We start from the raw sequence: 12811 nt of genomic DNA on the forward strand, positions 1-12811 counted from the left end.
AATTTGAAATGAAAAATCTTATTTTCAATTGAATTTTTATAAATTTTGAATGAAGAATCTCATTTTTAATTGGAAAATTCGGAATTTAAAATAAAAAATTTCATTTTCAATTTAAATATTCTAAATTTCAAATGAAAAATCTCATTTTCAATTGATATTTTCTCAATTTAAAGAGAAAATTCTAAATTTTTAAATGAAAAAACCCATTTTCAAATGTTCTCTTCTGAGTTTCAAATGTAAAATCTCAATTTCAATTGATATTTTCTGAATTAAAATGAAAAGTTCTCATTTTCAATCGAACAGAGTGTAGTTCCTTCGTTCGGACTCTATCGTGATTTGAACAGACAGGCAGACATGGCTAGATCGTCTTAGAATTTAATAAGCATCCAGAATATATATATATACTTTTGTGTGTCTATGAACAATATTTATTGGTGATTCGTCAAAGACCACCGTAAAATCAATTCGGTCAAACACTAAAGCAATGACAAATTACACCATTTTAAGTTTAAATTGTGAAAATACAAATTCATATTGAGAATTACAAATTAAAATAAATATTTTTCTTATAAATCTTTTAAATTGGATAAGTATTTAGAATGTTATATACATATAGTAGTACATATAGGCGAAACTGAAGCAGTTTTTATTCTCTTCACACAAACGAGCTCTGAGAGAATGAAACAAACTTGTAAGAACTAAAGTCACTCACTAAACTTCAAATTTTCTTCGCAAAATTGCGAGGATATTTGCACTTATTAGTTTTTCTTATTACTTAAATTTAATGTTTATTATTTTTTGCAACACTTTTCATTAATTTAAAACCCTGAAAATAATTTATATTTTGCAAACGAAAAAAAAATATTTTTTATTCTTTGACATTTTATTTTAATTAAAACTGAAAAAAGAAAAGTTATACATTTTCGTATTGAAAATTAAAAAAGTATTTTACATACTTTTTTTCATTTTGCATTAGTGCAGAAAAAATGACGAAAAGACGTGTTTATAATATGTTTTAAGATAAAATATCTTTTCCAAAAAATAATTAACTAATATTTTTTTGACATTAAATTTGAAATTAAAACTGAAAAAAGACAATGTTGTAAATTTTCGTATGGTACAAGAAAAAAATATTTTAAATAAATTATTTATTTTTTCAATATTGGAGATTAAAAAGAAAACATACATTCTTCTAAAATGTTTGTAGATAAATAATGTTGCAAAATATTTAAAGAAATCTTTTAAAAGAAAAATGTTATAATTTTTTCAATATTTTTTAATCCGACTTTTTGCAATTATGTTGACTTCCGAATTCTACTTATACATTCATAGAGTTAGGTACCGACTAACAGAAGACTTAGGTACTTTTTGACAGCGTTTCACTTCTTGATGTTCAGTGTTTATAAATTTCAATTTGCATCGTCTCAATATTAATTTCGATTTCTCAATATCAATTGGTTTTATCTCAATATGTAGTTGAAATTTCAAATATCAATTTGGTTTTTCTTAATATTAATTTTGATTCCTAAATTAAATTTTCTAATGTCTCAACATTAAATTGGATTTTTTAAATTCATTTTGGCTTTTAACAACACAAATCTAGATTTTCTCAATTTAAACTTGAAATGGTGTAGTATATGTACTCCACCTAAAACGTAAACAAAAACATATATCCTTCTCACGAAGGTGAAGGATATAAAAACATCATTAATGAAAAACAGTTTTGAAGTCAAAGCATTTTGGAAACATTTTTGCATTTTATCTAATAAAAAATTGAGTCAATTATAAGCAGATTCTCTGGGAATTTAATACAACTATTGAATCATTTACTATTTTAAAGAAATTTCTGAGTCTTAAGCTAAACTTTATTATGAAGCGAGATTTAACATCAATTCAATTAATATGTATAATATAATTTTTAACATAATTTACAATATAATTCCTAATTACTTTACATACATATCACAACACAAAACTATAGATTTCCCTCTAATGTGTATAGAAAGAAATCCACTTTAATAAACTCCACTTTTTGAAAATGAAAAATTCCACCATTTTTATTATTGTTTGCTTATATTATTTGTTTTAATTTTAGAAACTGTTTAGTAATTTCTACGTTTGAACTTAATTAGACATATTTACATATTAATTCATAGGATGTATCATATTAAGTATCATATTACAACATACAATTTTTTACTGTCAAAGCATTGGAAGTATTAGGGTTTGTCGCTTTAATTATGTATTATGTAATTATATATTAGATGGGTACATAAGTATAAGTTTTTTATTGCGTTTGAAATTTCTAACATAAGGATTCTGGATCTTTATAGATAGCGTAGTCAATTTAACTATATATGAACATATTACTGATATTTAAATCAGCAAAATCTGTCCGTAAAAAATGGAAATGTAAATCTACCCAGTAAAAGCTTTCATTACCTAGTAAGCTAGAAAGTAATCATGGAATCGCATAGAAACAAATTACTCTTTGGGTGAATAACAAATTATGTTTGTTCTACGAGATTTAAATAATATGTACGAACCTTAAACAAATTAATAATTTGTTACTTATTTGTTACAAATAAACCTACAAATATGTTATGTTATAGATAGTTATTTTGAGCTGATTTTGTATGAAAGCAAAAAATATAAAAATTCCTCAGCCGGGATTTGAACCCAGGCATTCAGTTGTTTTCTATATTTCTCACTCCAGCCTCCTATTCGATGCTCCATTAATAAGTTGCTTTTTGCAATTTTGAGAACGGCTTTTTACAAAAAAAATATAAACTAATATCATTTTGAAAAAAATAAACCGTATCCAGCAGATATCGAACCACGAACCCCCTGTTTGTTAAATGAACGCCCTAGACGTTTGGGCTATAACAAATACAAATGCCTCGTTCTTTACTAGTAATAACCTATTTAGCTAAATAAAATACATAATGTGGTTGATAATGAACACTCATTACCAAGTAATGTATGAAAAAAATTTAATTTTTTTGCTGGGTAAATTCGAGACAACCTCTAAAAAATAAAAATAATTTTTAAATATGATAAATCAAATATAATAATTGGGTGTTATTTGTTACTCTGGTGAAAAATTATATCTAATTTGTTAAAAAATACCGACAGACGGTAATAGCTGTAAAGTTTGCAGCGCATTTTCAACACAAAGATTTTTAAGCCAAAAAGAAAACTTAAATGATGATTATCTAGAATATTATATATTGTTAAGTAAATAGTACATTATGTGTGTAAAATTTATTATTTACATACATATACAGTGTCTCTCATAAGTATTCGAATTTAAGTATAATATGAAAAGAAACCAAATTTAATAACATATTATGTATGCAAAATTAATAAATTAATTTGTTAAATTGTCTAGACAGTCCTTAGCTTTGATATCAGTGTTGTTGTAATGGGCAACATAATCATGAATGTTATGAATAGTAAAAACTAAAATCTACTGTATAGGATGATGTTTTGTTAAGGCATGTTTTGGAGTTGTACACCGCTACGACGTCTTGAAAATTTAAAATATATTAATGCTAATATCTATATTTATATATACTAGCCAACTTTTTCGGAAAATATTGATCCTAGTGGTACGAAAAGGGACTTAAGATCCAGATAATTCAATTAGAAACAGAAGAACTATACCAAAAATATGTCTTGGAATGTTTAAAAAACAGATCCTTATAACAAAAATTATTATTTTTAGATACCTTAAGGAATCTATTAAATCACAATATTAAATTTTAGTTTTATCTCTTAAAAAAAAATATAGAAAAAAGACAAATATGTAATTTCAAAAATCAAAAATCAAAAATCGTAATTTTAATGATATTACATAAAAATATGGTACAAATACCCCAAAATTGTGGACCAAATGGGCCAAAAATATATACTTTCGGTTGATAGTAACCCCTTAAAACAATTTTAAGCAAAAATACCATTTGATTCTAATTTTTGTGTTTCGTAAAATATTTTAAAAAGCGTGATATCAAAGCTAAGGACTGTCTAGACAATTTAACAAATTAATTTATTAATTTTGCATACATAATATGTTTTTGAATTTGGTTTCTTTTCACATTATACTTAAATTCGAATACTTATGAGAGACACTGTATGTATATTTACATTTTTGTGATTAAGTCAAATTATCAGCAGAGAATAATATATAAAATAAAACATTTATCATTGTTTACAAAATATTAACAAAAGACAATTGCATTAAAAGTTGTTGAACTGCATTTTTATAACTTTTGTTAAAGAAGTAAAAATATTTAATTAATTAATACTAAAACGCAAGTAACTGCCGGTTTCTCTAAATGTGAAAGAACATATTCATTCTTACGAATATATTAAAAACAAATGTAAATGTATTCATTCGAAAAATTTTATTTGGTTAGATTCGTCAAATCTGTTGGCTCTATCTTCAGACATAAGTTTATAAGACTTTATGTGTCTGTGTTTGACACCTGTCTAAAATTTCGAATCTATTATTATAACCACAACTTTCAATCAAAACTATTAGCATGTTACTACCCAGCAGTTCGGTCGTACAGTCCTCAACTACCAATTTTACCTACCATTTGCGGTTACCCCTAGCCAAATGCCTAGCTATTATATCATGCGCTCGTCCAACGAGGAAGTCAATCGTCACTCCATATATTACAAATAGGCAGCAAAAGGCATAAGTTTGTTTTTCAAGTATCCATTCTGTCGCGTACTAAAGTAACGACTGTCTTCATCCTCGTTTACAAAGAGTACATCAGTGACTGAAAGACGAAATAGAGCCAACCAGGTGGTTAGACGTAAATGGAAATAACTGTCTTTTTCGAATGCATTGATTTTTTGTCGAACTGCTGGGTATAAACCGACACACATATTTTCCTTAATACTTACATATGTATGTTTATTGTTATTTTTACTAATTGGTATACATAAATATATTTATTTACTGACAAATTTCTTTCAAATTGTATTTTATCGCGTCCTAATACTCATACATGCGATCTATGCACGTGTAATATAATATTGAGTATACAAACATGGAATAATTACATCCATATATGTAATGTATGTATGCATGTTTGTCAATTACACGTAATAAAACTGTTGGTTTTAAAATTTTTTCTGCGAAAATTTTAAAGAATAAATATGATGCCAATATAAGACTCATGTTTTACGATTAACATGACAAGTACATATGTATGTATATCATTAAATGTCTGATAAGTAACGATGTTTACGTCAGCTCTTAAAATAATTAAATTAACCAGCTAGTGTTGGATTAAACTCGTAAAAATTAAATATTATTTTAAAATGAATGATATTACAATTGATGTACTTATATACTTATATATGGTTTAAATATCACCAAAGGATATTATAGAAATAATTTATTCTAATTATTTAATTAACCAATGCTTGAGTCAAAGTGTTAAACTAAGTATGTAATACATTTTCATCCAGCAGATGAACAGAAATCGCTGGACTTAAAATATTTTCATTATAAAACATTTATGTAGTTATACTAGTGCGAGCCTTTAGTTCATGTTGCATCGAATTCAGTCGTAGTGTTTGTCAAAGCAGGGCGGAGACAAAAAAAACTGCCTTCGTCCTCGTGTTGGCAAATCCTGCATTAGTTATTATATGAAAGATTTAATATTCTACAGTGCGAACCCTATCAAGATGGTTATCAAGATACCTTATCTCATCCAAGTAAGCCTAATGTAACCTATTAACCTTCAGGTTAATCTTGGTGTCGAGCAGAAGGTTAGCGATAGCCATTTGGTCTGAGCAGACACCAACTAGTGTGTCAATATTTCTTTCGCAAAGGCGGAATCAAGTTTTTGCTAGTTCATCCTCAGTTACAGGCAAGAATGGTCAGCCATCTCATTCGTGCAAGTTTATTGTCAGTACTATTTCGGATATTATTATTATTATTATATATCCTATTTTTATTTTTACCCATCGGTTATAAATTTCTGGTTTGAGTTCGAAATTTCAATGCATGCACTCAACATGGCCTATATATGTACATAAATCCCAAAGACTTTATGAACTTTTAATAAATTGCATCTTTAGTGATGCAAATGCATATACAGTGAATCAATTAAGTAATTTTGCTATGTAAAATTTTATAAATTTAAAAAAAAAGTTTATGTGAACAATTATTTTTAGCAAAATAAAGCAATTTGTTTGTTGTATTTTTTAAAGAATATCTTATATTCTAATTTTCCACCATAAAAAGTAAAATCGTTATATTAATTCACGATATTTTTGATATAATGTGAGCGTATTGTTTATTTTTTAGGTCAATAAAGTATTTTGCTTTTTAAATTTTTTTGTTATTTTTTTTAATGTTGCTGCATTATTGTATAAAATTTAATATTTTTATTACTCCTATATATAAGAATAACATCTTCCTTTTGACTTAACATGAAATCTATCGTTTCTTTCATTAAATTTCGAAAATAATAAGTAATTTTGAATTGGATACATGATATATAATCAATGGATTTGGACCTAGAAAAGAAGTTTTGTGAGGTATAAATCTATATATTATAACAAAAATAATCCGGGTTTTTGGTCATTTTGTATTGATAAACAAAAACTACATTACGGAAACTCCATCTATTTGGGGAGTATTGTGTAAATTTTATTTAGAATTGTATAATATTGATTCTTATTTAATAAATCTAACACTAAGTACCATCCTAGCCACTCTAAGTATGGGGACATCACCATATACCACTATAGAACTATTAAATGCTAAAATCTTGATTTTCAACCTCATATTTTAAATTCTTTATTTTATGAATAAGATACAGTAGGCGTATTTGGATCTGGATAGTTATTCTTGATTTGGGTTCTAAATATATATAAGTGTATGTATGTATTAGGTGAAAAATATTGCTTTTGTTGACGTTACGGTATGATAACCACCTCTAATTTAAAATATCTAAATTAGGTATTTTCCCTGTACTACACGACAGTTCACTTTACATTGGTTCCAAGCAACCTAAGGTCTGTTTATAGGTCTAAATTTAAACATAGTGTTCCTCCTAGTTCGTATATATATTTTTTTTAAAAAGATAAATCAGGAGTCCAATAGTTTTCCTTGGATACAAGTCGCCTCCCTTTGGATCATTTCATCTATTACTCTATTTTGTAGTTTTTAATGTTATTGATTAAACATTTCATAATTATAATACACTTGTTCTAGAAATCTAAACTAATTTTTTATATCGAAATTGCAATTGAAAAATACTTAACACTCTTCCTTTTAACAATAAATTCCAAAAATAATTTGAAAACCCCAATGAAATTAACCGGAATTCTCAATATGCAAAATACTTTATTGACATGCAAATTCTGATGAAAAATAATAAAATGCAACAACAAATGCACCAAAATTTGTAATTTAATATTTTTTCTAATTTTTTTTAATTTTTTTCTTTTTCAGAAACTCTTGGTAATGACATGTGCAAGTCATGGGAGAAGGAGTTAGAGAAGACAGCTAATTCCAAAAAACAACCTAGTCTATTACGCGCCTCTATGCGTGTATTTGGTTGGCGATTTGCTTTATTGGGTCTGGTACTATTTCTGCTCGAATTAGGTTTAAGGTAGCAAAATTGTAATAATTACATAATAAATGTAATTTACTTAATTTTTATTAATCTTTACAGAACTTTACAGCCATTGTTTCTACTCGGATTGATTGCTTATTATTCAAAGGATGAATCTAATATAGAAACGGCTTATCTTTATGCGGCTGGCGTTATATTATGCTCGGCATTGAATGTAATTATAATGCATCCTTACATGCTGGGCACCATGCATACGGGCATGAAGATACGTGTGGCCATGTGCAGTATGATTTATCGTAAAGCTTTGCGTTTAAGTAAAACCGCCTTGGGTAATACCACTGCTGGTCAAGTGGTCAATTTAATATCAAATGATGTGGGACGCTTAGATTTGGCCATGATATTCATACATTATTTATGGGTGGGACCTGTAGAGACAATGTTTATAACCTACTTAATGTACAGAGAGGTATGTGGAAGCAATAACATATTTAAATAGTTTTTTGTTTTTGAAAACATTTGTATTATTATAGATTGGCATCTCGGCTACATTTGGTGTAGCATTTATGCTGTTATTTATACCACTTCAAGGTTGGCTGGGCAAGAAGACGTCAGTGTTACGTTTGCGCACTGCTTTGCGCACCGATGAGCGTGTGCGCATGATGAACGAGATTATATCGGGCATACAGGTTATAAAAATGTATGCTTGGGAAATACCTTTTGGTAAAATAGTGGCACATGCCCGTAAAAAGGAAATCAATACCATCAGACAAGTATCCTATATACGTGGTATACTGTTGTCTTTCATAATGTTCCTAACACGTGTGTCAATCTTTCTAAGTTTAGTGGGTTATGTGGTACTAAGTCATTTCCTAACACCGGAAAAAGCGTTTGTTATAACTGCCTATTATAATATCTTAAGAACTACCATGACAGTATTCTTTCCTCAGGGTAATTTTTAATATTTATTTTTTTAAATTGATAATATTTTTTTAAGTAAAATATGTTGAGTTAAATATAAACTATTTCCGAACAGGCATTTCTCAATTGGCCGAATCTTTGGTATCCATTAAACGTATACAAAATTATATGTTATATGAGGAGACTGATATTGTAGACAAATCAGCAGTTGACTTTAAGCCCAACTATGATCGCAGTAACCAGTCTACTGTGGTTAAAGGTGACGATAAAGTTTTAGATGAAAACTTAGAAACTGAGGATGCTGAAAAGGAACCTTTAATATCAAATGGACATGCTACTCTATCAGAAGCTGGCATTATCATTAGTAATGTAAAGGCAAAATGGAATCCAAATTCTACAGAATATACATTAGATGATGTTAATCTGCGTGTACAACCGGGTACTTTGGTAGCAATTATTGGACCTGTAGGTGCTGGAAAGTCGAGGTAATTAATAAATTATTTTCAGCTTTTTAAGATATTAATAAAATTATTTATAAAACAATCTTAACTCTATTTTAGCCTTATACAAAGTATTCTGGGTGAATTGCGTCCCGAATCAGGTACGATTAAAACTAATGGAACCGTTTCGTATGCCTCACAAGAACCATGGCTTTTTACCGGCACTGTGCGACAAAATATACTCTTCGGTCAACCTATGGATAAGAAACGTTACCACCAGGTTGTTAAAAAATGTGCACTAGAACGTGATTTTGAACTTTTACCCTACAGTGATAAGACAGTGGTGGGTGAACGTGGTGCTTCGTTGTCAGGAGGACAAAAAGCACGTATAAGTTTAGCCAGAGCAGTTTATCGCAAGACATCAATATATTTACTTGATGATCCTTTAAGTGCCGTCGACACCCATGTTGGCCGTCATCTATTCGATCAGTGCATGCGTGGTTTTCTACGCGATCATATTGTTGTACTAGTAACACATCAATTGCAATTCTTGCAAGCTGCGGATCAAATTGTGATTATGGACAAGGGCCGTGTAAGTGCAGTTGGTTCGTATGAATCCTTGAGAGAAAGTGGTTTAGATTTTGCTCAAATGTTGGCCGATCCGGAAAAGGATGATTCCATGGAAGTAAAGTCTCGCTCACGCTCGGGCAGTCGTATGTTTGATCGTCAAAATAGTGAAGCATCTATTAATTCGGCTGCCGACTCAACTATGGAAGATGGTGCCATGCAAGTACAGGAGACTCAAGAAGAAGGCAAAATTGGTTTGGATTTGTATAAGAAATATTTCAAAGCTGGAGGTGGCTTCTTCATGTTTATTGTAATGTTGGTCTTTTGTATATTATCACAAGCTTTGGCTTCAGGTGGCGATTATTTCCTATCATACTGGTAAGTTAAGAACAAGACAATATATTTGTAGTCTTTTAAAATTTGTATATTTCCTTTAATAGGGTAAATAAAAAAGGATCTATAGAAGCCGAACGTATTGAAAATGCTGCCAAACATGTTAATACAACATTGTATAATAATACCAATGAAGTTTTTGAATCAACACCATCATCATCTTCCCATCAACTAGAATCTAAACTTTCCGTGTTTTTGGATCAATACAATATTCATATAGATCCCGAAATGCTAGATATTTACATATTCACTATTATAACTGTGGCTACCATCATAATAACTGTGACAAGAAGTTTCTTATTCTTCAATGTGGCCATGAAAGCATCACAAAATCTACACAATTCCATGTTTAGAGGCATTACACGAGCTTCCATGTACTTTTTCAATACAAATCCCTCTGGTCGTATACTTAATCGTTTTTCGAAAGATATGGGTCAAATAGATGAGATACTGCCAGCTGTTATGATGGATGTTATACAGATCTTCCTCTCACTATTTGGCATAGTTATTGTTATAGCCGTAGTTAATCCATTGTATCTGGTGCCCACCTTTTTGCTAGCTATTGTTTTCTATTATTTGAGAACATTTTATTTGAAAACATCAAGAAACGTTAAACGTTTGGAAGCGATAAGTAAGTTGTAAATAATTCATCTTTTTAGAGGACTTGATCAAAAATACTTTTCATGTACAGAGGATATATAATTATACATATTATTTTATTACAAGAGAATAGTTCTTTTATATTATCGATTACAAGCAATTATTATTACATTACTAACATTCATATTCAATTATTATCCCAATTTACTAATTTTTTAGTTTACAAATTGATTTTTTGCTATAAAAAATCTTAAACTCTCTTTCCAGTTATTCTTAAACCAATTAGTTCTAAACAAATTCTTAAATTTCAAATATTTTTTTATTTTTCAGCACGTTCTCCCATATACTCTCATCTGGCTGCCTCTTTAGCTGGTCTCTCAACAATAAGAGCTTTCGGAGCTCAGCATGTTTTAATTACCGAATTCGACAATCATCAGGATTTACATAGTTCTGCATTTTTCCTGTTTATATGCACATCTCGTGCTTTTGGCTACTGGTTGGATTGTTTCTGCGTCATTTTCATAGCCATTATAACCTTGAGTTTCTTCGTATTTGCACCGGAAAATGGAGGCGATGTGGGTTTGGCCATAACACAGGCTATGGGTATGACGGGAATGGTTCAATGGGGCATGAGACAATCGGCCGAATTAGAAAACACTATGACTGCTGTAGAACGTGTAGTAGAGTATGATGACATTGAACCGGAAGGTGAATTAGAGTCCAAAGAGGGCAAAAAACCCCCAAAAACTTGGCCCGAGGAGGGAAAAATAATATTCGATGAGCTCAGTTTACGTTATTTCCCCGATCCTAAATCGGAATATGTATTAAAATCCTTAAATTTTGTTATAAAATCATGTGAAAAAGTGGGTATTGTGGGACGCACAGGTGCTGGTAAATCGTCTTTAATTAATGCTCTATTTCGATTATCCTACAATGATGGTAGTGTTATAATCGATACTCGTGATACTAAGGAAATGGGTCTACATGATTTACGTAGTAAAATATCCATAATTCCCCAGGAACCTGTATTGTTTTCAGGAACCATGCGTAATAATTTGGATCCATTTGAAGAGTATTCTGATGCTAAGCTATGGGAAGCTCTCGAAGAGGTAATATATTGTATTGTCCAAAATTTGAAACAAAAATACATGTATTTTCTCTTTCGCTTCCAGGTCCAGTTAAAGGAAGTCGTATCCGAATTACCAAATGGCCTGCAAAGCAAAATTTCTGAAGGTGGTACTAATTTTAGTGTTGGCCAAAGACAACTGGTTTGCTTGGCTAGAGCCATTTTACGTGAAAATCGTATACTAGTTATGGATGAAGCTACAGCCAATGTTGATCCACAGACCGATGTCTTGATACAGACAACAATTCGTAACAAATTTAAAAATTGTACCGTTCTAACAATTGCCCACCGTTTGCATACTGTTATGGACTCGGATAAGGTGTTAGTAATGGATGCCGGCCAAGTGGTTGAATTTGGCTCTCCATTCGAGCTGTTAACCGAAAGTGATAGGAAAATATTCCACAGTATGGTTAAGCAGACAGGCAAATCAACATATGAAAACTTATTCAAAATTGCACAAAAGGTAAGCGAGTAAATAAGCAGTCTTAGAATGAACTAGAATAATATGATCTTTTACATTTTACAGGCCCACGAGGACTCTTTAAAACACAAAATGGAGTAGTTTCGTTTGCTATAAATGTAAAGTCTAAATAGCTTTAATATAAAAGAAAAAAACATTTGCGATTACTTAAATCATGCCAATATAAAAAGACTAAAAAATACTACAGGCCTTTGTTTTATAGTGCAATTAATTTTAAGAAAATATTTATAAATTTTATTTTAGTTTATCTTTTTTTCGAAATATGTAAGTGTGTACAAAATGTGGTTTAATTATTGTTTAAAACAATGTGTTATTTGTACTGTATATTATGTTATATGTTGTCTACAAATTTAAATATTATTATTTTTTCTAAACGTGTACAACTATATATTACTTTAGTTACTTTTTGTGAACAAATTTTAAATTTAAGTCTTTATTGTTAAAGAAAATACTAAGCATGTGCCTTTAAATATATTGTTATAAATGTAATATTAGGTATACAATATGCATAAATACATATATAGAAATATAATAAATAATAAAACGTCCAAATATTAAATTATTTACATTTTAAATAAAAATAACGTGTTTTTCTTTTCATACGCACTGAACGTACTCCTCTTTTCTAATTCAATTATACGTCTGTCTGGCAACTACGTTTTTTGCTTTTATTCTCTTGTCT

At 29.5% G+C, this 12811-nt stretch overlaps 1 protein-coding gene across 1 annotated transcript in view; it reads left to right on the top strand.

Moving 5' to 3' along the window:
- LOC111676772 (probable multidrug resistance-associated protein lethal(2)03659) overlaps positions 1–12584 on the top strand; it is a 36619-nt gene extending 24035 nt beyond the window's left edge. Inside the window, exons 4-12 of the mRNA XM_023437748.2 lie at positions 7481–7640; positions 7704–8070; positions 8135–8552; positions 8638–9007; positions 9083–9907; positions 9970–10553; positions 10853–11631; positions 11695–12111; positions 12175–12584. Coding sequence (XP_023293516.2) covers positions 7481–7640; positions 7704–8070; positions 8135–8552; positions 8638–9007; positions 9083–9907; positions 9970–10553; positions 10853–11631; positions 11695–12111; positions 12175–12210 — 3956 coding nt within the window. The 3' untranslated portion in view covers positions 12211–12584. The remainder of the gene's footprint in view (positions 1–7480; positions 7641–7703; positions 8071–8134; positions 8553–8637; positions 9008–9082; positions 9908–9969; positions 10554–10852; positions 11632–11694; positions 12112–12174) is intronic.
- The last annotated feature ends 227 nt before the right edge of the window (positions 12585–12811 follow it).

The sequence above is a fragment of the Lucilia cuprina genome, chromosome 4, assembly GCF_022045245.1.
Source record: "Lucilia cuprina isolate Lc7/37 chromosome 4, ASM2204524v1, whole genome shotgun sequence".
Classification (NCBI taxonomy): Eukaryota; Metazoa; Arthropoda; class Insecta; order Diptera; family Calliphoridae; genus Lucilia; species Lucilia cuprina.